At 41.5% G+C, this 26244-nt stretch overlaps 2 protein-coding genes across 2 annotated transcripts in view; both read right to left on the minus strand.

Moving 5' to 3' along the window:
- Nucleotides 1-5469, minus strand: part of BTBD8 (BTB domain containing 8) — a gene marked incomplete at both ends in the record, with an annotated part of 35935 nt that extends 30466 nt beyond the window's left edge. The window contains 2 exons of the mRNA XM_082003179.1: nucleotides 5074-5259; nucleotides 5351-5469. Coding sequence (XP_081859305.1) covers nucleotides 5074-5259; nucleotides 5351-5469 — 305 coding nt within the window. The remainder of the gene's footprint in view (nucleotides 1-5073; nucleotides 5260-5350) is intronic.
- Nucleotides 5470-7832: 2363 nt separating this feature from the next.
- EPHX4 (epoxide hydrolase 4) lies at nucleotides 7833-24498 on the minus strand (the record flags this gene model as incomplete). The annotated part of the gene is made up of 7 exons (XM_082003205.1): nucleotides 7833-8067; nucleotides 12427-12575; nucleotides 13509-13612; nucleotides 15684-15812; nucleotides 17867-18024; nucleotides 21443-21528; nucleotides 24256-24498. 7 exons carry the CDS (start codon nucleotides 24496-24498, stop codon nucleotides 7833-7835), a joined length of 1104 nt encoding a protein of 367 aa, XP_081859331.1.
- Between the last annotated feature and the right edge of the window lie 1746 nt (nucleotides 24499-26244).

Consider the following 26244-nt stretch of genomic DNA (forward strand, 5'->3'; position numbering starts at 1 on the left):
ATTGATTTCTTGAGACAATCATTTCAGTAAATTTCTTCTCAGGAGATGCAACATTAACTGCTTTGCTGCCTCACACAGATGCTGATTAAATTTTCTGATTGCTTGTGAAAGCTAAGCATTTCAGCAGAAGAATCTGGCCCTTAAGCAATCATGGCCCCAGTAAAAGATTTCTACCCATTTCTCACATAAATTGAATTTTTTTTTCTTGAGGCATAAATCTGGGGCATTAAGATACTATGTTCTCCAAAGCATGATGTTAATATCGTACATTCCACATATACTGCAACTTGACAGTTCAGCTTCTCAGCTTCCTCTGACAAATTGAGATTAGATATAAACATGGATCAAAAACAAAAAAAAAAAATCCAATAAGAAAAAATGACAAACTCATTGTCTGTGTATGTGGAAAGGAGATAAGGTCACCATTGTTTGGCATGTGTTTAAAGCCTGTTTTCATCAAAAGAAACAAGTCATCATGGTGAAGGCTTTCTTCCCCCAACAGGATATAGCATAAAATCTAAACTACAGACTCTGTATCTTACTTATTTCCCTCCCACTTTCCTTGCTTAGCAAAGTCTAATTATTCTCGATGACTAGCTTAGCTCATATTTACAACCATAATAAGCTAACTTGGTGCTGTAGCAACAAACTCAGACCAGAGAATATGGTTATATGAATGAAAGCCATCAAGTTAGAACAGTTTAGCTATTCAGAGAAGCAAATTCCTTAATCCCTTAACTCGGGAAGTAAACACTTTGGTTCACAATAATTTGTTCTCAACTTTCTCAGTTTTCACTGTTTACTGGAGATAAACCTTTACAGAGCATTTTAACTTCCACAATTCAGGATTTATCGTTTCACAAAGTTTAAGACAGTCACATCAAATTCCCCATGTTGCCTATATTTATAGGGTGGCATTTGTTAATTCCATTTGTTTTGGGAGGGATGATTTTTTTCAGCTGTATCACCAATTCCTTTGTGTCTTAATGCAAGGGAAAGAATAGTTGCTGAGCCATAAAATGCACCTGCAAGTTCCAGAGAAAGCCCTTTTTGCAGTTAGCTTGTTTTCAAGTTACATGAATCAGTCATTCAGAGAAGATACTCCTTGCATGGTAGGGTACACGACATCAACAGGCACGAGTGATAAGAGGATAAAAGGGAAGGATCATGTCAGAGTAAACTGTATAATCCACAAAATTTCAAGAACATGGGAGGCATCCTATTCTTCTGAAAGAGACTGGTCTGCAATCATAACCCACTGCAGGGGAATGCAGAAGCCTAGATATTAAGGGTAAGATTGCTGAGGCATAAGTGTAAAGGAATTTAACGCACAGAAGCAGAAGATACATTTGTTTCCTCAAAAATAGCCAGTATCCAATGGGGACTATGACAATCTAGCAATCAGTAAGAATAATCTCATGCACAGGTTGTTTAAAGAAACATTTCCCTTTTTCACTGCCTTGTAATCCAATGTGAGGGACCTGTAACTGGGAATTGTATTTAAAGAACAAATATTCACAAACAAGATGCGTTGTATTTGGTACACCCACTTTATGAAAACATCACATGCAAGAGAAGGTCAAGCTGAAAATAGAGCTAGGCTATCACCTTCTGTACTGTCAGTCTGATGTCACTTAATTTTAACAGGTACCCCACCTTATGTCTTGTTTTTTCCCCCCCTGCACGCAGGAAAGATTCTGACAGACATAAGCAACAATGAAATGACTGACAGATGAAACTGGAGCAATGCTATAGGATATCTGTTGTATTACTAGCAGTTGCTACAGCCTAAAATTTATTCTACAAAGGAAAGGTGTACATGGAGCCTACAGAAATAAGTTACTGTCATCATGTTGTCTAGTAGTTTACCTTCAAGAATGTTTTTGTCTGCACTTAAGCTAGATGTAGCATCCTTCTACTGCGTGATACAGAACTATGCAAACATAACATGGTCGAAGCCTTGGCTGGTCTACTTTGAATCAACTGCTGGTGCTGCAAATTAACCCCTGTGGCAGTAAACATGACAATGACAATTGTATTCCTTTGTATTCGATCTGTATTTATTGCTTTTTAACTGGATCTGACCGTCATTAGGTCCTTCTCTGTCCTTCCTTAAATCAGATCCCTTTAATACAAACATCAGGGGACAGTAAGAATAATAACTAGATTTTTATTTCTAAAGCTGTATTTTTCTGACTGAAAGAGTAAAAGCAGTTTGCCTCTCAAAAGGCAAGATATTAATGATCTAATGATCTGTGACAGACTGTTGCCCTTGAGGGATGCTAAGTTGCTCGCTTCTTGAGGCAGACTGCAGAACCCTGCTTGAGCAGTCATCTCCTGCCATTGACATACTTGCAATTGTTGACCCTTTTCTAGTTGTGTTATGAAGAGTGACAAAAGGCTATCGGAGGGCTTAGTCAATATTACACTAGCTTCACTGGGCAAAAATGTAGGGAGAATAGCATCTACAACATGGATGCTGCCCTTCCTGGTGACCAGCAGTTTCTTGCTGGTGTCCTCTGACAGTGCAAGTATAGGGACGGAAACAAAGTGCTCAGTTGCTTATCTATTTCATTCTGAAGCTATGTAGAAAGATCAGCATGAAGTTCACCATGTCTTCCATCCTGCTCAAAAGTGCGCAGAAGCTTGGCAAGAGGAGCTGCACAGCCTTCAGCACAAAAATGACACGTAGCCTACGTCTCTCATGATTAAGAGAGACAGAGGCCCAAAGGAAGTATGTCTCACTGAGATGCACACCAGATATAGCTTGTGAGAAAAAAAAGTCGTAAATCCCCAAGGAAAGATCATTTTTACTTGGGAAGATAAAATAAAAGCTGAACACAAACAGGAAAAGGAATGAGATTTTATTAGAGCTTTGATGAATTCTTCAATACTATACTAACATTCCTCTTCTGTTCTACAGAGAAATAATATTTATAAGCAGAAAACTTAGAATTTTTGTAGAAGACTACAGCTTGCTTTCAGGAACTCAACTGCAACTACAGGTCTTTGTGAGAACTCATCATGGCAATTCATGTGCTCCAAGAACTAGGCTAGCTTTCAGGCAACGTCAAGCTGCAATTTAAGGCACTATTTTGGATTTGTGAAGATCTAATTTATTTTTCTCTTAACAGTAAGACACCACCGAGATTCAACAGACACTGATATGAGCAGGAGTCATCACTCCACAATTAAATTAGGCTCTTTTCAACCGAAGCTGCTTCCTTTCCTTGATCCAAAGCAGTTAGTGCATTCTGTGACACACATTTTCATAAAATACGCTAGCTTACAGGATTCAAAAGCTGAAGTATCAAACAGCACTGAAGACTTAGTTAAGAAAAACCAACCATCTTGCAAAATGGACTTCATACATAGCTTAAAATATATGGGAAGGTTAATTTGAAGAATCTAAAAGCACATTGAAAAAGATAAAAGGTTTATAATTAGATGAGCTGTTTTGAGCTTAAAGGTGTTTTTCAATACCACACGCTCTGGAGAACATGCAGGACTCTAGAGATCATTACTTACCTTCCAGCAAACATAGACAAAATTGAAAACAAGTATCGATGAACTGCAGACATATTAAGTACTTGCATTAGGAAAACAAAGGAGTAACAGTATATAAATAATTGCAGTAATTATTCCCAATAATCATTTCATGATTTCCAAATTTAAATAATTTGGATTTTTTAAAATTTGCATTGTCATGCTTTTGCATGAATGTCTTGTGTACCACCATTTACATGAATGTGAAGCAAATTAAGGAAATTGGCGTTATAATGGAGTTAAGAAAAATATAAGACAAAACCCATGCTGTCTAGTTTCTTATCACTTTTGATTTGCTAATGCTCCTGACAGACTTTGACAGTAACCTAACAAATGCCAGTTTATTAGCCTGTTCCACGGCAATGATTCTGTGTTATAGATATTACTCTCAGTTCAAAAAGTTTTCTTTCATGCTTATAACTTTAGTACCCTGAATACTTATTTTTAGCCATCTGCTGCCTTATTTAAAAATTTAATGAGAGAATGAGTGAAACAAATAGGGAGAGGTCAGCCTAAGTTATTTTTTAGGCACTGCACTTTAAAACTGTAACACCTTCCTCTTGCCAACAACCTCAAGAGCCTGCAAGTGCGTACATTTTCTAGGTACATCCTGAATTTGTCTGAAATCCCAGAGTGGCTACCACTCTGCTCCTGCGCATGCCCCAAAGTGCCAATCTGCTCTAACATCAACCCTGTTTTATAGAAGGCAGGAGGCACCGCCACAGCTTTGCCAGAAAAAAGCAGGCACTGCCCAGTTCTTTGAAAGAAGGGCGAGAGGCACTTACAGGAAAGGAGGACTGCAAGGGCTGGCGGCCGCACCAGCCAACACCCCGATGTACTCACCGAAGGTTTGGAGCAAGATGAGAGAGATGACAGATGCGTGCTAATAGCTGGCGATGGGAAAACATGCTGGCCCTCGCACCAGTCCCTGGGGAGCAGTCAGCCCACACACTGCACCGACGGTGCGGCATGCCTTTCTCTGAGACCCCAGGTTGGCGGGAAAGCTGTGCTTTATTTGGCCTAGCCCATGGACCACGAGGACTTCAGTGATGACCAGGGTTTCTAACTTGAGGCATCCTCTCAATGCATCTTCATCTGACTTGATGAAGTCCTCCCAGGTTTCCAAATCCATAACTTTTTTTTTTAACATGACACTAAGTGGTTTTTCTTTGTTGTTTTTCATCAGGTAATGTTGCTAACAAGGGTGTTAGTAGGCAGAGCCAATTTCAAAGGATACATTCAGGATTTTTGCCACTTTTTCTCTTGTTCTATTACACAGCTGTCACATACCATAAAAAACACGCTATGGTGGAGAGCTAATGCATGCCTTGTCGGCAGCGGGACCAAGGCAGAGAAAAGTAAGTTACTGGAAAGTCCTCTGCAGCTGAGGGCTGCGAAGGCACTGCTCTGTATGGGAGAGCCTTAAAACAGGTGGTGATGCTGGGAAAAAAGCAGAGAAAGGACACCGGGGCGGCTCGTGCCCGCTGCCCCGGCGCCCGCGGCCGCCCGCCGCGGCCGCGCACTCACCGCAGGAAGCGTCGGCACTCCGCTGGCCCCACGCCGTCCAGCCACAGCACTTCGCGGGGCGGCTGCCCCTCGCCCAGCCCGGCGAAGAGCCGCGGCGCCCGCGCCAGCAGCACTGCCCGGTGCGCCCGCAGGATCGCGTCGCCCACACGGATGGTCACGTCGGAGTGCGTCCCCTCCGCCAGCAGCCTGCGGGAGCGCACCGTTACCGCCGTCTCCACGCCCGGCCCGGCGCCCCGCCTGGAGCCGCCCCCTGTCCCAGCCACCGCCCAGCGCCTACCTGCCGAGGTCCCGCCGGAGCTGCTCGGCCAGCGCCTCCTTCAGCCGCTGCCGCTCCATCGTCGCCGGGCCGGGGCCCTTCGGCGCAGCGGCGCCGGCGCCGCCGCCGCAGCGCGCCATGTGCCAGCAGCCGCTCCGCTCCGCGCCCGGCGCGGCGGCAGAGACTCGGGGCGGGGATTGACAGGCGGCCCGCCGTATTCACGAAAACGACCGGGACAGCGCTCGTCGCCGCAGGTGGCGCCTTCCTTCCCGCCAACGCCAGCCCCGCCGCGAGCCGAGGGACCGTCTCGCAACAAGACGCGGGAGCCCCGCCGTGCGGACTTGCGGCACCTCCCCGCTCCCTCAGGGGACGTGGCCAGCAGCGGCCTCCGCCAATGAGAACCAGCGACGCTCCGCCTGGCACCGCCCTTCCCTCCGGGTCCCCTGGCGGGGGGCGGGGGGCGGGGGGCGGGAGGGCCCCGCCCTCCCTGCCTCATTCCCCTGCGGCCAGGGCGGTACCTCCCTGTGAGGGCGGGGCCGGGCCTGCAGGAGGGGCCTTCCGTCCGGCCCGGCCCCGCCCCGCCCGCCGCCAGGTGGAAGCCCCCTGCCGGCCAGCCCCCGGCCCTGGTAAAGGGCCGGCTATCCCCGGCGCTCTCCTGCCGAAAAGGGTAGTAACGAGGCCGCGGGTAATCAGTGCTCCTCGGCCGGGACAGCAGCGCCCTTTGTTTTACGAGCAGAGTCTGGCTAGTGATTATGGATCGTTACACTTCCCGCTGCTGCACTTCTCACAGAGAGCAGGAGCACCGGACCGCAAGCCCGATTCGGGTAGGCAGCTCTCCGCGGCTGGGCTGGTAGACAGCAGGTCCCAGCGAGAGGGTGCCCCTCGGGGAAAACCATGCTCCGGCTTTCTTGCTGAGAAATGAAAATGCAGTGTAAGGGATAAAACGCGCTCTACAACACCGTCTGAGACAAGGAAGATTTCCAGCTAAAGAAGCATGTAACGACTTAAGTTGTTAAATACTGAAAATATTTGGGGAAAAATTATCCTTGAAAGGCAGGTGCCATATCCGTGGATGGAAATGGTGAGATCAATACCGTTATCACAATACTGAGGGGACTCTTCCTCAGATTTTGTGAACTGCATGGAAGGAAGCAGGTCCCCTGCCACAAGCTGAGGCTTGGGTGGTAGCACTCCCCGGTCCACTTGCTTGTGAAGGTTACAGCAGGGCCCATGTAAAGTACCTGTGTGAGAGACCGTGGCTTAAAAGAGACAACACGTGCAGCAGTGTGGGACTTGCTGGGACTCCCCAGCAATGGTCAGCTCTCTTCTACTGTGCTGTGGCCAGTTGGTTCAGGCTCAGCTGGTTCCGATGCCTCCCCCAATGGGTCCTTGTTCATCCTGGCCTGTTCCCAGGACATTGCACCTGCTCTGCAGGCGGAGAGGGAGCCTTTGGAAACCCTACAGGCAGGTGACTCACCTCTTCTGGAGACTCATGTTTCGTGCTTCATTTTTCTTTGTGGTAGGCATCCAGTTTTCTTCTCCCCTGCCATCACATGCAAGTTAATTCTACCTTCTGTTTCCATAATCACTGTCTCTTCCTCCTCTAAACACAGGAACTTGGCAGCAGTTCTTGGAGACAAGAACAGTAGTTTCTAACATAGGAAGGGTAATGACAACAATGAGGCATTATTTCCAAGAAACTACAACAATCATAGCAACAGGAGGGTGGCACAGTGGACAGACACTTCAGCTATTCAAACCCAGTTCTTAGCTTCAGTAAGAAATCTCTCCACAGGACGTCAGATAAAGGGAGTAGTGTAAGTTGCATTTTATTAGACAGAGGTGGATTTGATACATGTTATATCTTAATTTTTCATTCTTCTTCTTCAGACATGTTGAGTGTATGGGTTTCCCATTTTTTAGTCAAGAAAGAAAAACACATTGCACAAAGCAGCTGCATTCAACAATACAAGACATGTATTATTCACTTGAAGACTAGAAATGTGCCCAGAAATTTTTCAATCATTCAGTATGCTAAAATATAGATAATAAAAAGAGTTAGTTACTGTTTAATGGTAAAATACATTAAAAAAATTCAGGCGAATCTAGAATGAAAACTCATGACTTCCTTCACTATGGCACCACTCTATTGTTTCATTATAAATCTGTAAAAGGCACCACACATTAAAACTGTAAAGCAAGGGAGAAAACAAAACCAAGCAAATTTCCATGATTTTCTTTCTGTACAAATACATATATATCTTAAGGCAGGTGTTTTTATGTGCAAAATACAAGTATACAGGTAAAACCAATGTTGGTGTCATATATTCTCATACTCACTTCTTTTAGCAGTAACATTGGTGTCCAAATGTACAGTACATTGAAAACACTTTTCTCTAACAGAGCTCAAAGTAGAAGGCAGGCTGGAAATATGGCCCTGATAACAATTAGTTTTTAAATCTGAAGAGCTTTTATTTAGACCCCTTAAAACATGTACAAACAGTCATTCTCTTTTTCTTGTTGTCTCTTCCTTTAGAAAGGTCCATATCAACTTGTTCACTATGTCAGGTTGATCCTGCTGGAGCCAGTGACTGGCTTCAGACAAAATAGTTAATCTGAAATGATTTTTAACATAAATCCGTGTAATTTCTGCCATCTCAACTTCCATAAATGCATCTCTTTCTCCCCACAACAGCAGGGTTGGCATGATGACTTCATGGTGCTGCAGAGGTAGGCAGCTTTAAAAATAAAACACACTTAGTTAGATTTTTTTACAAAAATCACCATACATTTTTCAGTCAATTTAGCTTTTGAAATTAAGACGGTTAATCTCATTGCAAGCTTTCTAGGTTCCAAGATATCGTCTACAATACCAAAAAAACACTCCTGTGACTCAAAGTCCTTTAAATGTTTTTAAGGAATGTAAAATTGTTAGAAGATACTTTTACTGTAACATGTCTGTAATGAGCAGTTGATTGCAACAGAGGTCTTATTTTTTGAACATGAATGATGCTTCAGCATGGTGCACAGCTCAGTAATGATTTCTATAAAAGGGAATATGGAACAACACAGCCACATTTTGTAGGTTAGTGGCTTTCCCTTGGTTGATGAATGCTGTGGCAAATTTCTGAACCTGCATTATTTACTGCAAGTAGGTTTTAATGAAATAGGATGTTCTGAATCACATTTAGACTACAGTGTTCAAGGCATCTAGCTACCTGAGTAGCCAAACTGCCTTCCCAAAAAATGGTCATCTAGGAAATGGCAAGCTGTCATTCTTGGACACTATGGAAGATACCAGCTAGAGTGTTTCAGACCTACTCAAAATTAAATACTATGTAGTACAGCTAAAATAAAAATATTTGTAGAAAAAGATACTCTATAGAACAATGATGTCTGAAATGCTGAACTGAATTCAGTTACATTCACTCATCTATGAAATTCATGCTAACATTCAAAGTGCATCGAAGTTCCCTTTACAAGGAGCTATAGTATGTTTTTGAAGGCCTTGGACTTAGGTACCTACATCTGTATTTAAAAATTTGTTCCTTAAAAATTTGCCTTTCATGGAGTCATAATCTCTCTAAGACTACAACATCACAACCTAGAGCTTTGGCAGACTAGAAGGCATTTAAAGGTAAAAGAAAAGCCCTTAAAAAGTAAAATGTTAATAAAAGTTATACCACCACAATGACCTATTTAAACTTTCAGTACAAACTTATTTTTTCTTAGTACAATTATTTGAAATGGAATATTTCATAAATACTTCCTCACATTAAAGGTAGACATTAGGAAAGATACGAGTAGCTAGAAATGAATGACTATTTAAACATAAACCATATTAACCCACCAGAATTTATTCCAGCTCATCTATTTCAGACGTGCTGAAAAAATTATCTAATTTATGCTTAAAATTCTTAATCTTAGCCACGGATTGTAACAGTCTAGCTGTGACAATTCAAAACAGATTCCATCCGATCAGATACAAATCTTTATTATATTAATGCTCAAACATGATTCTTTTAAACCAGTAATGTACAAACAGTATTTTCTGAACAAACTTTTATGACAAACTTAAGTGCTAGGTTGAAACCTAGGAATTAGTTAAGAGACTGTGCTTTGTAAAAAGCGAAAGACAAAGAAGATGGCATGCATTAGTTTAAAATAAGACAAAGAAATGGAGATTTTGAAGACATTTTTCCTTGCTACTTATACATGATGTCAAGAAGTATTAATTAAAGGTCACTTTAAACAATAATTTAATTTCATTTTGATTGATAAATTAGGAAAATTCCTAACATGGCTTTTGTAGCAATGGATTTAAAAATCTAATTTTTCAAATAACCTGACCTCACCCACTGAACCATAGCCTATTCATAGTATCAGTTTTAAAAATTGATAATCTGATGGTCTGATTCCATGCTTTTAGACTAATCTCTTTTACCTTTTAAATCCAGTATAGTGTAGGGTTTAATATTTTTCTTTTGTATCTAAGTGCCTTGCAAGATTTGTAGCCATCACTTAGGAAAACTCTACTAGGCTTTTTATGCACACTGCTTGTATAAACAACCTGTCATTTTTCATTGCCTATGAGCTACACTATATTTCTTTTCCATTTGGAATATGGCATATTGTGTCATTCTTGAAGTTTCTAGAAATCTCCTTTAACAAGGATTAATATGCAGATTTCATGTTTAGAAAGGGTAGTTCCTCTCGTGAAGTTTAAGTCTTTGAAAAACAGACTCAAACTTTCATAAAGCACTGTTACACAGTTTTTCTGTAAACAAATACCGAAGTACTTCTCAACTGCTATAAGTAATCCCATTTTCTAAAAAATGGAATATCAGAAGAAATTCAACGGCTTACCTATCTCTTTTAACCAAGCATGATACAAAAGCTTTATATTTTTTTATTCCAAGAGTGTTTGTATCTAATGTACAGTGAAGGGAACAACTGCTGTGCTATTTATACAAGGATGTGTTGGTTATGGATGGAAGTAGGTGATTTGAATCATCTCTTTGGAAATAACTTTCCAGAAAAATTAAGCTCTGAAGAATTAAACTCCAGGTGGATAGTAATGAGTTGGAAACCTTTAACACATAGGTCACCAGTGCTGATGCACTGGGAGTTACGGTGAGTACAAGTCATTAGCATCTAAGTGCTGCTCAATGGCTTATATGAGAGGAAGTGACAATTTCAATCCAGTTTTAATATTTAATGATTCACATCCCACAACGTGCGACCATCAGAATTGGTGACAAGAACTGAATGAGCTGAAGACCAATCTTTTCCTTCCAGTCAAAAGCTTTCTGCATTGTGGCTGATACAATCTAAAAGAATACCCTCTGAATTCAGCACAGCTATACTTCCATTAGAAAAATAAAGCAAACAATGCACAAACATATGCATACACACAGAGGAATTAGTAGCTGTGAAGATACCTTCTAATTAATAACTGATACTAGGCTTTTTTCCTGAAAAGGCCTGAAATAGTAGTTTAAACATACACAACTCTTACATTTGTCTCATCGCAACTCAGCTATCACAGATATTTCACTGTTGCTGTCAGAGAAGCATCTGGTTAATGTGCACACTCACTGATGCGAGGGTCTGTGGCAAACAGCAAGGCTCAGGGCGCTCGTGCCTCTCTAGCTCCTCATTAGCCCTACCCTGGGGGCTCCTGCAGTGCGGTTGCAGGGCCAGGGAGCCGCTGCGCAGCCGCTCAGCTCCCCGCCACCCTTGGACATCCCAGCTGATGTCATCACCACTCTCTGCATAGTTTTAAATAAGTGCACTGTTACCAGCACAGCCATCTCATATATTCCCCACTGGTGTCTGTGCTTGGTGTTATCGTGTTTAGAAGAAAATGTATCTGCTTTCTCATTCCAGTTTTGTCTTTTAGCCTGTACAAGACAGCACCTAGCTCAGATCTCCGCTTTCCTCCCCGTATTTCCTTGCTGACTGCTTTCCTGACAGCGACAGCATGGAAGGCACAGAAAGAGCAGCAAAGGTGGCACTAAATTTGGGCCAGGGAAAATGAAAAGTTAATCCACTTCAAAAATTGACTGTCTTGAGTTTAGGGAAGGAAGAGCATCGAAATTTTTGAAGAATATTGGGAAGCCGGTGTTGTGTAAGAGAAGCATGCAGGAGATTTAGCACTGTTGAAGACTGGAGGCAGTAAAGGAAAAAAGAGATCAATCCCACTCTTGGTGTAGTCCTTCACGTTAGGGCTACAAGTCATAAGCAGACTATATGCAGAGTTAAAGTCCTTTTGGCTCCGTTAAGTTTTTGGGACATAAAAAGGGGGCATCAGTCCCTAAGGTCAAGGAACTGACCTTTTAACTTTCCTTCCAGGAAAGTTAAAATCATTAGAAAACTGCTTGAGAAAATAAAATAAATATCAAGCTTGCAAAAATATTTCCTATTATGATACTATCTCTCAGTTTTAGTCTATGCATGCTCCTTGCTGTATGTCCTTACTGCTGCCAGTGAGTCTGATGAGACCGATGCAGGAACAAAAAGAAAAAATGAGTAAATGAGTTAGGGTGAGTTTTAGGCTTAGTTACAAAAAAACCTACCCCATCTTTTTATAAATAAAACAGCCCAAACACAATAAAATTAAAGTCAGACATGGTTTTATAAAGTTACGAGGAAAAGTGAGCATAACTTACTTTGATGCCATATTATCTAGTAGTATTATCTAATAATAAATTCTGTGAAGAGCTTATTATTAGATAAATGAACTGTAATGCAAACAATTAATCGATGTTAATTTTGTAAGTATCATTTAGAGATGGACTTCTGTGATTGCCATGGGTTCTGTGAATGAGGAAGGGTCTTTGCTTTATTAGATTTTGAAACAAAGATTTTCCTTATCTGCACTCTGGTTGTTTCACTGTTTTGTGTGAGTATCTCATGCAATTGACTTTGCATCACACTGCTTGACACTGAAAGGCCTTTGATACCTGTTGAGGCTTTCGAACCTGATTTGCGGGGGTTTTTTTCCCCTTCTACTTTAGCGGAAGAAGGTGCAATAACATTTTTGGCCTCCAGGCGTCTCTAGAATATTTTACCTTGTTTCAGAATGTCACACTCACCTGAAAATATTTCTGTAATGGTTAATGGGTCCAGTTAATGCTCCAGGTTGTGAAAAGACATAGAGATAAGCTTCAATATCCTCTGCTGTTAATCTGCAGCCTTTCTTTCCTATTCCAGTGGCGTGGCTGGTAAATAAACTTTTCAGAACCTACAAAAGGAAGAATAAAAAGCCACGATATAAGATAGCTAGAAAATGTGGTTTCTCTCCTTCAACAGGACACATCTTTCTAAAATATATTTATACATTGTGTAGAGTATAGTGAATGGTTTAAATGCTTTTTTAGAGAGCTAAGTGTAAAGCACATAGTATGTTTATTTCTGGTATAACTTACTTCAGAATAATCAAGTATCGGCAAATACCAGTATTACTAAGTTACTTAGTTCTGCGCCCTGACCTGCCAGCTGTGACAGGCAAAGGCAAGCGCATAGTTTTCCTGGGACGGACCCCAGCAGCTGGGAGGGCAGGAGGGAGAATGATTCAGGACCTCTCCAGCTTGCTGTGCCCCGTGTGCATGCAGCCCTGGGAGCTCTGTACTGGGCTGTTTGCATGTAGGAGGATGCATGACTGCAGCTGCTTTTTCCCTTTCTATATGCTTGCACTTATTTTTTAAGGTTACACAAGGTGTTGGCCTTGTTGGTTCCTTGGGCAGAATTAATCACCTGGCTGAATTTGACACCCAGGCTGCCTGCCCTATAGTAGGCTCTGATGGACAAGAGGATGTCCCACTGCACACAGGAGCTTCAGATGAGTCAGAAGGAGTTCCCCAGGCACCAAATGTGTCCCACTGGCATGGGCACAAGTAAAACCAGCTGACTGTCTAGGTGGAGTAATGCACTGTAGTGCTGGAGGTTTAAAGTACGTATCTGAATGCCTCCCAGAAATGCAAAAGCAAGAGTTAATCTCAGAGACTCTATGTACTTATACCCTACTTTATATAAACATATAAAGCTTAAGAAGTAAAATCAGAAAGCTCCATATTTTTTCCAGTACTTGTAACTACATCAGAAGGGATCAATGTAGTTGGCAATTCTTCCATCACTCACAGTTAAATATATAAACAAGAGCACTCATTTTGCTCACCTTGAAATCATTTACTGTAAACATGAATTCAGGAAACCATGGCATTTGGAAAAAGAAGTAGTAACCAGATTTAATCAATTGTGATGGATGTCGTAGAATGTATTCTGAAACAAAAATGCCCATGAATTAAAAATGAAAACTGATGACTCAAACAAAATTACTGTTAATATTACTATCTTTTAAACTTAAAGGAATGTTTTAAAAATATTACGTTAGAGCATGCTAGCATGCTATGTGACAAAAGATGATTATTGTTTCAGGATTAAGTATATGATGTGGCCATTAAAACATACTTTTTATACGTGTTAATAGAAACTCTCAACAAACTGGAAGCCTGCCAAAGATTAGGTGAGCGCAGTGACATTGGAGAGTTTAATTGCACAGGTTTTCACTTAGACATCTATTTGTGTAGCTAGTCCAAAGCCTTTTTTTCAGCTGTGGAATAAGAGGCGTAAATACAAATCTTTAAGTATTTCTCTTATCAAAGATGTGATGCACAGAAATCTGCAGATGATAATCCACTTACATTCTAAAGACAGCATCAATCCTGTTCATGAAAGTACAGAGTTTTTCTAACAGTTGTTTCCTTGGCAATTTCAAGAACCATAATCAAGATTATACAGTGCCACTTTAAAGACACTAGAGCATATATAACAAAAGAAAATGATATAGCCAAATTTGCATTAAGTCTTTTTAAAAAAAAAAAACATAATTTTGTGTCTCCAATGAGTTGCAAGAGCCAACACTGACATTCAACTATCTAACTTCCTTGAAGCAACCACACTAGGAAGTCTAGAACCTATTCTTTACAGATGCAAATTCAGGAAGACAAAATTGCTCTGCCAACATAGGAGATATCTCTGAAATATTAATTCTGACAGTGAATAAAAATGGGTTTTAAAACAAAGAAGATCAAAGTGTCAGCTGTCTTCTAAGCTTTCATATCTTATACATTCTTAAATTGCATCACCCATTATATTTTTCCTTGATGGACGATCATCAACACTGCTCACTTTACTGTTCTGCACAATTTATAAACTGTGTATTTTCATTTAATCCACAGCAGAACAAATTTGATCCAGGGAGACTTTATCAAGCTACAGAACAGATTTTGTACTTTAATAAATATGCAAACAAATACTAAGAAATACTATAATAAAATGTATTTGTTTTCTATACAGACTGGCTCCTGCTCAGTGAAAATACTGCAGAAAGCTCCTGCTTGCTTAGGTGGTGGTGAACAGACCTTTCCTTGGGTAAGTAAGGCTTAACTACCCAGCAAAATGTTCTTTAATATCTTAGAAAGGTGCCTAAGAACACTGTGAGAACAATATCTGCGAATGGTTCTGATTCCATGGTGGTGTAAGGTCAGATTTACGTTCAACTGAAATGAAAATTAAAGCTGTGCTGAATATTCGTTAACTATTTCTGGGGAAATGGGGAGACTTTTTAAATAGAAATAGGGTAAGGTCAGCAATTGAAGAAATTAAAATTAGTGAGATAGTCACTTTCATTTTAATTACTGAATGTTGATCTAATCCCTATGAAATGTTTTATAATACTGGGTAGTAGACAAGCTCAAAGCCTGTCACAGAACAAATTTTGCTAGTGCACCTAAATCATTGTTTCAGCTCACTACTAGTACATTCCTGAGCCTCTAGTAAGTAGCCTGGAAAGGCTCTCTGGTTCCAGTCAATATTGTACGAGATCCTAAGTTGTCACTTGTCACCTAAATCAGGATTAAATTCTAATGTCTGATTCACATTTACGCAAAGGCTGTTTTATGCAGATTTAATATTGCAGTGACGCCTTAACCTAGGTGTAATCAATATACATCCCTGTTCAGGGAATTTTATCCTGACAAAGTGGTATAAAACAGATCCATGTATATGAAAATCATGTTTGTGGACCTTCAAGGATTAAGAAAAATGTCAGTAAATTTGGTTGCAAGCACTCCCACCTCCTACAATACATTATTTCCAAAAGTCAAATACTTGATACCTTACTGCTTCATAAAATACAGTCCAGATTGTGAGAGGCACTGAGTACTGGCAGCTTATCTACTGAACATCTAACAGGGCAAGTAGTTGGTTCTGCCTGAGCAACCTCAAAGCAAACATTATTGTAATGAAAATGCAGATACTCTGGATTAACAGACACTACTATAAAACTCACCTGTGAACACAGAAGGATGAGGGAAATTAATGACAATCAGCTTAGTCACCATTTCAGGGTAACATATAGCCACTAACCAAGCGATCATTCCTCCCCAGTCATGGCCAATCAACACACACTTGTTGTATCCTACCACAGAAACACAGATTTGTGCTTTTATTTCAGTGGAATTTATATCCATACAAATTATCATACACAATAAAATCATTACTGGGCAAAATAGGTGGTCCAGCACATTTATTAATGTAACTATTTAATATTGCATTGCTTCCATTATTAATGGCCAGAAAAATAGGGCACTGTTATAGTTTAAAAATTAACAAATAATTAAAATTATTTAATTGGACTTTAATTACACTTTAACTATACTACCTCAATGGCAAGCTAAAATCACTTGGCATCCAAATGGCCACCCTCTTCACATCTTGGCCAATGTAGGTTTAGATATACAATTCAACTTGCGGTCATTATAATGCATGTACATTTGTCATGTTTAGGGAGTTTGAAGTGTGAAACTGCAGACAGAAAGACTGAGCAATCTCCTGAGCCCCTCCTGAGCAAAACTAATCCTTATGAATTTCTCTGAATATGGAAGGTTATCTAAGCACTGAATATCATCATATGCAAAAAATGGGCATTATACTTAATAGCCATATATAGCGCATATATATGTACACGCATAAATACACACATTTATACATTTAGTAGGCCTGTAGCTTTTCTCCGTATGCTATTTTGATGGCAATTTTGAAAGCTGTTGGCATTCATATACTTATTTTCCATCGATAAACATGGTAATTTAACAGCAGTAAAAGGGGGGTAGAAAAGTCATGACTGTTTTTGAAAGCCTAACCATTCCTCCTTTGACCACTGCTGGAATACATACTATTGTGTCAGACGCAATCACCCTCCTCACTGAGGACTGTAATGCTGAGCACATACCCTACAAATGAAATGTACAAAAGCCAATCTGTTTAGAATTCTGGCATAAATTTGCACACAGTTGTCAAAGCACCTTATAACCCCTCTTGAATAGAAATCTTTTGGAGCACTTTTGATATAATCAAGTTCTCAAAAAGAATTTAACTTGGGGTTACAACAAAGATAACAAGCCTCAGAAATACTTTTTCCAAAAAATTTTAAATCCCTAGGGAATTGAATTATGATGAGAGCACTTCTTGAGCATAACCATGGCATTACCATGGAGATTAACACAACCAGCAAAGGCTGGAAAATGTAAACACAGTGTGGGAACTCCCTGCCCAATCTTTTGACAATAGTCAAACATCACAAGCAAAGCAAATCCTAAATTCAAACCTTAGAACTGGAATCACCGCTTTACTATTTCTTCATGTGAAATTCAGTAAGTTTTTTCACTATCTACAGATAGTATCCAGGGAATTAAAATGATTCAGAGAATGACAGTCTAATCCTTTGTCTTGCTATTGGTATGGAAAGGAAGTACCCTTTGCTAGGTGTGACAATTTACCACCAGAACAGGTACGCTTCAAACTGAACTGCAGGGGCAAATTTTGCAAACTCACTTCAGCTCTAGACCGTTACACCTTGTAGTTGCCACAGGGACAATATGTCCCTTGTTCTCCTTTCTGTTCTTCTCACTGTTGTATAAGACATAGTGATTCAGATCTTGAGAACTGACTACTGTGCAAAAGTAGTATTTTGGGATTTTTTTTTTTAATACAGCAGATGTACTGGCATCATCTTTATAAAGCCCCCAATATTTATTCCATCTTATTTGTGCAAGAAAAATGTCACCTGATTTAAATTCTTTGGTCTGCAAGTGCTATTAAAGTCTAATTCAGAACATTATCCACTAGTGCAATGGTTAGGAGTAAGCAAAGACCTTCTTAGGGAAAAAGACCATAGGTTTGTACTGCTGGATTTCACAGCACATAGGGAAGATTTTTTTAAACTCATGATCGGAAAGCATCTTTACATATTGTTTATACTGACATATGCATCATAATTAGAAAACAAACCTTTTTCATTGACAATAGTCCATAAATTTTAGTACCCTTAGATTTATATCTATACATTTCTGTAATGTGTATATATTAGAGAGAATACACTTTAAAAAAAACATCAGTGCTAGATCTTTATGGTTTTTTTCCCAGAAAATCAAATCATCTATGAGCTGAGCAGTTTGTCTTCTACTAACGCACCTAGAGATTCCAAAATATCCTTTATATCTGTTATCAGGCAATCCAACTTGTAATTTTCTTTGTGAGAAGGAGCATCTGTTTCTCCATAACCTCTCAAATCCAGGGCCACCACTCGATATTCACTTTTAAATTCACGCAATTGATGGCGCCAAGAATACCTAACAAAGGGGGAAAAAATGTTGGAGTTATAAGGTCAAGCAGCATGATACCAAAATGCCCTGAATGCTTTTGCTCACAAATAGTTGAGGGTAAATTAGCACGGCTTTGTTTGCAATGAGATTCTTTTTTCTTTCTGTGGTACACTGATGGTCCTTTGTGGCTATAGTAGTTTTGTGCTCCCTTCTTGAGTTCCCCAGTAAGGATGTGCAGCTGCCAGAAAGGGGGCATGGCGAGAGTTTGGGTGTTTCAACAGTTCCTGGAGTCTGGCAGGGTCCCTTTGCTGCAAAGGGAGCAGGCATAAACCAGAGCACACAAAGGACTATTCCGTTTTATCCTTGGAGCTGTAGTATCAACAAAAAAACAAGGTCTGAAAAGCTTTCTCTTCTCCCTGGCTTGCTCACACACACATTTTCATGGAGTAAGGAAACATGCCTCAAGGCATGTTGGTTTTTTTTTTGGAAAAGGTATGTCAGATAATTCATACGCTAAATAAACCAAAGAAAGAAATAACATGAATAACAAATTAACTTGGTGAAGTTTATATGATTTATATTGTGTACATTTTCATCTGTGTCTACACTACCAGGGTTGCTCGAGAACAATCTCTCAATGTGTTGCTACGACACAAGGTATTTCATTGCTTGTGTTTCTGTGGAAAAGAGTGATAACATTACACGCATTAAAAGACGTACGAAATTAAGAACTCAGGCAAAGGCCTGGGCTATTCCTCATTCTGTAATAGAATGTGGTGACTAGATGTGTGTTATGAAGCTAAAATAACAAGAAAATGGTGGGTCTCGTTGTGCAAGAACTACCTGCCCTTCAGCTGTTACTGAAACCAGATAAATTTCAGAATAGCCAGTACCAAGACAGACATGGCCTTATCTTATACTGTAATAGAAAGATACACAAAAACCATGATCCTTCTAGGCATATATAATAATGGCTGCATCCCTCTGTGCTAGGATCTAGCTTTTGCTTCTTCTTTTGCTTCAACAGTCTCAAATAAATGCTATAGAACATTTGGATCATCAACATTGTAAGAGTGATACACAGAATTCTACCATAATTCAAAGTGTCTCTATCAGACCATTGGCTCTTCCATTTTAGCTTGCCTCCAGCCTATTAGGGATTTTGAATACAAGTAATATTACAGTAACACTCATTAATTATAGAAATTTTCATTTCAGTGGCATATAATGCAAATACAAGATTTAGCTGAGATCTCCAAGAATGAAATTTTTAAAGGCATTATACAATGACTTGGAAGCTGAATTTGCCATGGTAGCTGTTGTAGCTATCCTATATACTTCAGTAAGAAGAAACAATGAGGGCCATAAATAAGTAAACTATGTTTAGTTTCAGAAAATGTCTACTTGCTATCCTCATCTTGTTTTCACAACAGTCCATCAATCACAAAATGTCTGACCTACCAAATGGGTAGGTTTTATATTCAAAGAAATCTTTTTACCACATGTGAAATGTACCTATTGGACAACTGCTTTGCAGGTAGAATTTGGAAATGGTGGTGAATGCTTTCATTTTTGTAAGGTTGAATAATGGAAACTATTTTGTACTTTCTGATCACATTATTTACGAAAGATTGTACAAAATTTAGCAGCTCACATACAAGTCTTATAGGTACCCAGCTGTCTCAACACATTATGCCCAATTTCATATATTTTATTACTGTCATTCCACAACTTTGGTATTAATTTTCAAGTTTTATGCATCTAAAGCACTTAATGGCTCTGGTGAATTATATTCTTAAGTGATCTTTCTTCTTCAGACAGTCTCACTCACTCACTAAGGTCAGTATTTTCTGGTTATAGTTGTCCTACTCATAACCTTGAGACATTTGAAGGCAGCGGATTTGTTACAATTAAGAATTGTAACTATGAATCATATTCGGTTTGTTGGGGTTTTTTTTAGCCAAATGATACAAATCTGATGCCACTTTAAATATCTCTTAGATTATGATTATTTTATTTTGTGATCTCAGAACAATCTCTATTCTTGCATAAAAAGACCTTCACTGGCTGATTTAACAAAACAACATCAGTATTGATAGTGTTGACTATTTTATAGACTATTGCATCTTATTTTTAAAAACAGTTATATAAACTACGCTACTGGTGGTCCCAGTGACCTATACAACAGTTTCTCATTCATTCCTTTTGAATGGTCAGATAATACAATATATTACATGACTCACTATTCTAAACTGTAAGAATGGCTTTCCGCTTTTTGAAAATAATATACCAGATCCCCATAGAATATGTATATAAAATGCTAAATTTTTCATTACTGTTCCCACTGTAGGGGAAATCAACTGTGGTCTCAGCTGTGTTAGAATATGCATTATGCAAGGTATGCATAATGTTTGCATAGAATACACAACCTCCCATTTAACTGTCTTTTTAATCAAAGTTTACTGTTTTAATCCTTTTAGACAGCAATTCATTATTAGAACAATCTACTACTTTGAAAATTTATCTTAAAATAAATATGACTTTCTACCATCATCTGGTAGTTAGTATCTATAGGAAATTGCTAAGGGAAGAGAACTGACCTCTGTTTTACATGGGTCAGTCTATCATGGTATCACCCGAGTCCAGCTCAAAAGATCACAGTTCCAACAGTGGAGCCTAGCTCCATACCTGAGTTTAGAAAGTAAAAGGATCATTTAACTTGCTGAATTACTGGCATCACCACTTACACTATTTCCTTATTGGTCTTTTGGTGCAAGTTCTGTAAGCCATGCTTCAGTAGTTAAACCTGGCAATGACAGCCCGAGCAATTTGGTTAAATCATTAGACACATGACTGCTTTTCATTGTTATAAACAAACATTTAGGATTGGGTTTGATTCATCATTCATCTTATGATGAACTAATAATAGAACCTTTTTCCCTGAGTAGCATTCTGAAATTAGGCTGCATAATAGCCTGTAGAACTCATAGTTCTTCCTCCCCTCCCCCAGTTAAAAATTAATGCATAGTGTTTTTAATAAATGCAGCAATCCATATTGCACTTAACATATAATGGATCCTCATTTTAACACGCTCTGCTATAACTCGTAAGTTTAGCTATATTAGTACAAATGTTATCCAAACAGGAAATTAATTAAAAATGAGCAGTTCCTCCCCAAAATTTGAAGACAAGTGCACATACTTGGGGAAAAATGGATTGCCAACGCAAGAAAGTTGGTTGGCTTGTGTCGCCTGCAGGAATTTTTTGTGGATGCTGCAGTTAAAAAATGTTTCAATGGTTTGTTCCATACTAAAAATTCATGCCATTAGTTTGTGCTTATAGATACATAAAATGGATCATGCTGGCGATACTTAAGCTGAGATGATCACTCTCAGGTATCTTAAGCAGACTCTTTTTCACAAGAAAAGCACGTAGGGAGTTTTACCAGAATTCTGGAAAGCCATGAAGCAGCAGCATGAGTGGTTTACCCCTTTCTCCGGCAGCCACATAGTGGAATCTTAACCCTGAATCCTAAAACAAGAGAAAAAAGCGTGTGTTTATTGCCGCATAGAACTGCTATCCTGGGATTTGAGAATGAATATGGTTTCAGACAATATTCTAAGCAGCAATGCATTGCCCCTGAAAAAAAATAACAATTTGTCAGGTTTTGAAGCTGAAGTCTTCTGTGAGTCTGAGATCAGGTATCTGCTATGCCCTGGCAATGCTGAGTATCCCACCCTGGCTGCCACAGCTTCTTCCAGGGAGGACCATCTTTAATACACATCAGGCTAGGCAAGAGCACCGCCTGGCACGGTGACTAAGAAATGCAGATTGCCCTCGCAGCTAGCACCTTCCTTCCACACGGACACGACTCATTGGCTTTACAGAAAGACTTTAGGACACAGTATACTTTAAATTCACTTACAATCTTTCTGTTAGTTTGTAAGATTATGCAACTATTTAAAACAATCACATTGTATTTTGGCACAATGAGGGACTGCATGGATTCTTAAGAACCGAAACCAATCAAAATTAAGTAACTAGAAAGCAAGTGGGTTTTGCTCGTTTTTGCTGTTCAAGGTTTCAGACTCGCATCAGAAAAGAAAGCCTTAATGTTATCTTCTTTCTGCCCTATCTATAGCCACTATTTCTGATACACCTTTTAAGAAAATGGTTCTTAGGAGAATTACCAGCAGTCAAGTTACTTATTGTTAGCGGTGCAGTGGCTGAACACTGAAATGCTGCTGAAATGAATGGATGTACACAAGCTTACACTAACTCAAGGTCAAATCCAGTAGAATTTAAATAAGCTGAAGTTATGACCTAGAGGGTTTACTGAATTCCAGCACAGAAGTGGATACAGAAGTTGGGAAAGAGTTAGCTTACGAAATACAACACGCTGTTTAGAAGTCACGTGAAGGAAACTGCAGGAAGAAAGGCTGTACAGCTCCTGAACAAATGTCAGAGCCTGCACTGCCTCTACTATCTGAAAGAGGGAAGAAGAACCCTGTGCCTTTGCTGTACATCAAGAGCTTATATCATGACAAGGATCACAAATGCATAGAAAAAGTTTTTCCTGCCAGACATGCTTCAAATTCTCTGAGCTACCTTGGCACTGCTAAGTCACTAGCCAGCTACAAAACCATTAACTTACGTCTTGATTCTTGAAAGGACTCTGAAAAGGGAACATCTGGAGATTTTATATTCACTATGGATATAATAGGGACTTTTTACTCAGTTCTGCCCAAAATGACACTGGTATTTCTCCTCTGCCAATAAAGTCCAAGTCCCTAGAGATACAAGTATCTATGCATTTCTAAGTACTTAATGATCTCTTCCTAGTAAATCCTAGGGCCATTACATCATCTTCATAATTCTCCATATCACTCTGCCTTTGATCCTTTCACATTTAAAAAAGTAGATATTTCTCAGTTTCCTTCCACAGTTTCTCTTCTCAATTTAGAGAGCAGTGGGTAACCCCTCCTCCATCCTGCTTCTTTCAGTTAGCGTCCTCTAGGGATTGACCCTCAATGTTTTTAATTTAATCTATTTATTGCTTTTAAGGACATCCCCTTTACTCATACAAATTCAATCACCACTTATACAGCAGCCACGTACAGCATGTCACATGCCCCAAACTAAGCCCGTCCTCTACCTTTTCAGTCGCTCCTTTTTGTCCCCTTTTTTCTGCCCCCCAAAACAGGCATAGGATGTGGCCATCTTTTCGGAACCACACTTTTTTCTTTGTTTTCTTGAAATCTGTACAGATCTGTAGGATACATGCCTTTGGAAAGTAACACATCAGCCTGCTGTTACCCAATAGCAAGAGGGTTTTGTATTTCCTGAAATGAGTGATAAGACTGTCATATCGTCAGCAGTTCGATTTTCCCCCAAATGCTCTTTTATTCCTGTCACACCCCTCCCTTCCCCAGCAACCCATTCATTTAATGCCTGGTGCCATAGGAAGAAAGAATGTGACATATGAGTAAAAAAGCACGCACGTGCCTCCTAATGATAGCCTGCCCCCCAAGAAAATAAAAACTGGGAGGTTCAGGAATTTCTGTTAGTACTGCGGGGCACAAAATCATCTGCACAGATCCTTCAGAACGGGGACCTTTGTGCGCATTTTATTAAAAATAACACTTGACAAAATTTGCAGTGCATTGTTTGCTTACCTGTAACTACAAAGGAAACCAAGCCAATACAGCTTCACTTAGAGCGTTTGGCGGAAGAGCGAATCGCAGGTAGAGATCTGAGACAAGTGCAAAAATTGGCCGGCGGCTTTAATTGCAGAGACTTGTTACTCCACGTTTGTCCTGCGACCCCGGTGCACGGAAGGGGCTCCCAGGTGCAACTGGGCAAGCCGTACCTAACAGGGAGGCTGCGGGGAGCGACGGGGCACGTACCCGCAGGCGGGCTGGGAGAGACCTGGGGCCGGCGACCGCCTCTCCCGTCCACCGAGCGAGGCCCCGGCGCCCCGGCCGGCCGGGCACGGCTTCCCCCGCGGCGGCCGGCCCGGCCCGGTCCGCGGCCCCTCCCGGCGGCCCGCCAGCGAACGCGGCCGGGCGCGGCCCCGCGTCCCAGGGGCGGCAGCCGCATGTACGCGCGCAGGTGTGCGAGCATTCACAGGAGAGCAGGCACGGGAGCCGGTGCACACGCACGCACCGGCGGGCGGGCAGGGGTGCCATGTCGGGCAGGGACGCGCGCAGGGGTGCGTGCGCGCACCGCGGGACCCGGTCCCCCCGCCCTCGCCCTCACCTTGATCCGCACGTAGCAGTGGGTGCCCAGGGAGGGGTCGTTGAGGCAGGCGGGGGGGTTCTCCCGCACCGCCCGGCGGAAGGTCTCGCCCGGCCGCCGGCCGATGCTCCAGAGCAGCCGCAGTCCGGCGATGCAGGCGCACACCCCGCAGTAGCTGTACACCAGCGCCCAGAAGAGCAGCGCCCGGGCGGCCACCATCACCCGGCGGGCGGGCGGCGGGCACGGGGCGCCGGGTCTCGCCATTGGGCCCCGCCGCCGCCGCCGCCGTCCCCGCCGGCCGGGAGGGGGTCGGAGCGCCGCCGCCGCCAGGAGCCGCCCGAGTGGAGGCACCGGCAGCGACGGCGGCGCGCCCGCCCCGCGGCCCCCCGCGGCCCTCGCCCCGCGCCGCCGCTGGGCACAGCGCCGCGCCGCCTGCCCCCCCCCGGCTGCCGCTGACCCGGCTGCGGGTGCGCCCGAGCGGCGGCCCGGGCTCGCCAGGCCCCGGGCAGCGCCTGGGGTGCGAGGGAGCTGTGGCCGGGGTGCGCCCACGCGCTCGGCCGCGGAGGGCTCTTCACCCCAGCTGTGTCGCAGCTCCCGGGGGCCAAGGAGCGGGGCCGCCGGCTGCGCGCGCCGGCAGAGCGGCCCAATACACCGAAACCCTCTCGAAACGCCGTGGCGAGCAGCGCGCCCGAGGCAGCCCGCCTCCGGTGCCTGCCGGAGGTCCTTGCGGGCGGCTGCTGTGCCGCTCTGATCGCGCACTGGGTCGCACGTATCCTGTTCACGCGTGAAAGGAAGCGTATAGGTACGTGGCTGTACGGTTGCAATTTAGTATTTTTCAAGACTGAACATACTATCACCGCTGCTTCACTGTTATCCATCTAAAGGTGATTTTGTAACTGTACTACAATTTTAGTTATTACGTGCTATTACTATGAATATTTCTTAAAAAGATGCAAATTCTGAGCTCCAGCACCAAAATTTATAATTTTTTAAATTTAACTTATTCTAACAGAGAAATTGGCTAGAGGAGGGGGTTGGATCATCATCACTAATTCTGTTCCAAGAGAGTTAATTCAGTACTGAGATCTCAGACACCCAAGGCTGACATTGGAAGCTGAGAAATCTCATGCCTGTCCATTAGTTGTAAAATTAGGTAGTTGATACGTGCACAAGCTGAAGAGCCAGAGTCACATATCAGGCCATAGATGCTGAGGTAAGAAGAAAGGCTCCAGTCAGCACCCCTCTTGTATTAAACTGCTGATCTGCAGGGTAAAGGGTAACTTAGAATCAGAATGGATCAAATCCAAAATTATAAGAAAAAGCATAGCTATATTTAGCGATTGATTTCACATGTTATAAAAATGCAAGTTATGAAAAATTACAGTTTATTACTTCGTGAGATAATGGACTGTAGACATAGTGGTTGTTGGCTAAGTAGGTAAGTAGAACTGAGCTAGCATGTCAAATCCTGACAAGTCCTGATCCAACTCACTGCACAGCCTGCTGACCTTTACTCCTTGATCTAAACGCCTTGCTTCTCAGACTAGGGGATACAGGCAGGTTCAAGACTCGTAGAGGCCACATGAGAGTCACAGCTAATAATGTAGGCCTGTGTGCAACTGCCTGCCTTTTAAAGGGAGAATTATGCCAAATTTTACTTGAATGTGACGATGACCAAAATTTCTTCTTGGTCCCGGTTTGTTTGGAGGATTAGGACTTAACTTCCAAGAATTTTTTTTGGCTCTGTCCAGCAGTGCAAGTAGAAGCTGGTACAAAGACACCATTGCATCTGTTAACTCTAAGATACGTAATTTAATAAGCTACTTTAAAAAAAAACAACTTGGATAAGCATGTATACAGATGGAATATATATAATTTTTCACTATGCATAGAACAGCTTGTCGACAATTTTTGTCTGTAACACACCAAATGCTTGTTCTAAATTCAGACTTACAAATATAGATACTGATATTGAATCCTAATCCCACTGAAGGCAGTGACGGAATTAAT

The sequence above is a fragment of the Phaethon aethereus genome, assembly GCF_964289735.1.
Source record: "Phaethon aethereus genome assembly, chromosome: 8".
In the NCBI taxonomy this organism is placed as follows: domain Eukaryota; kingdom Metazoa; phylum Chordata; class Aves; order Phaethontiformes; family Phaethontidae; genus Phaethon; species Phaethon aethereus.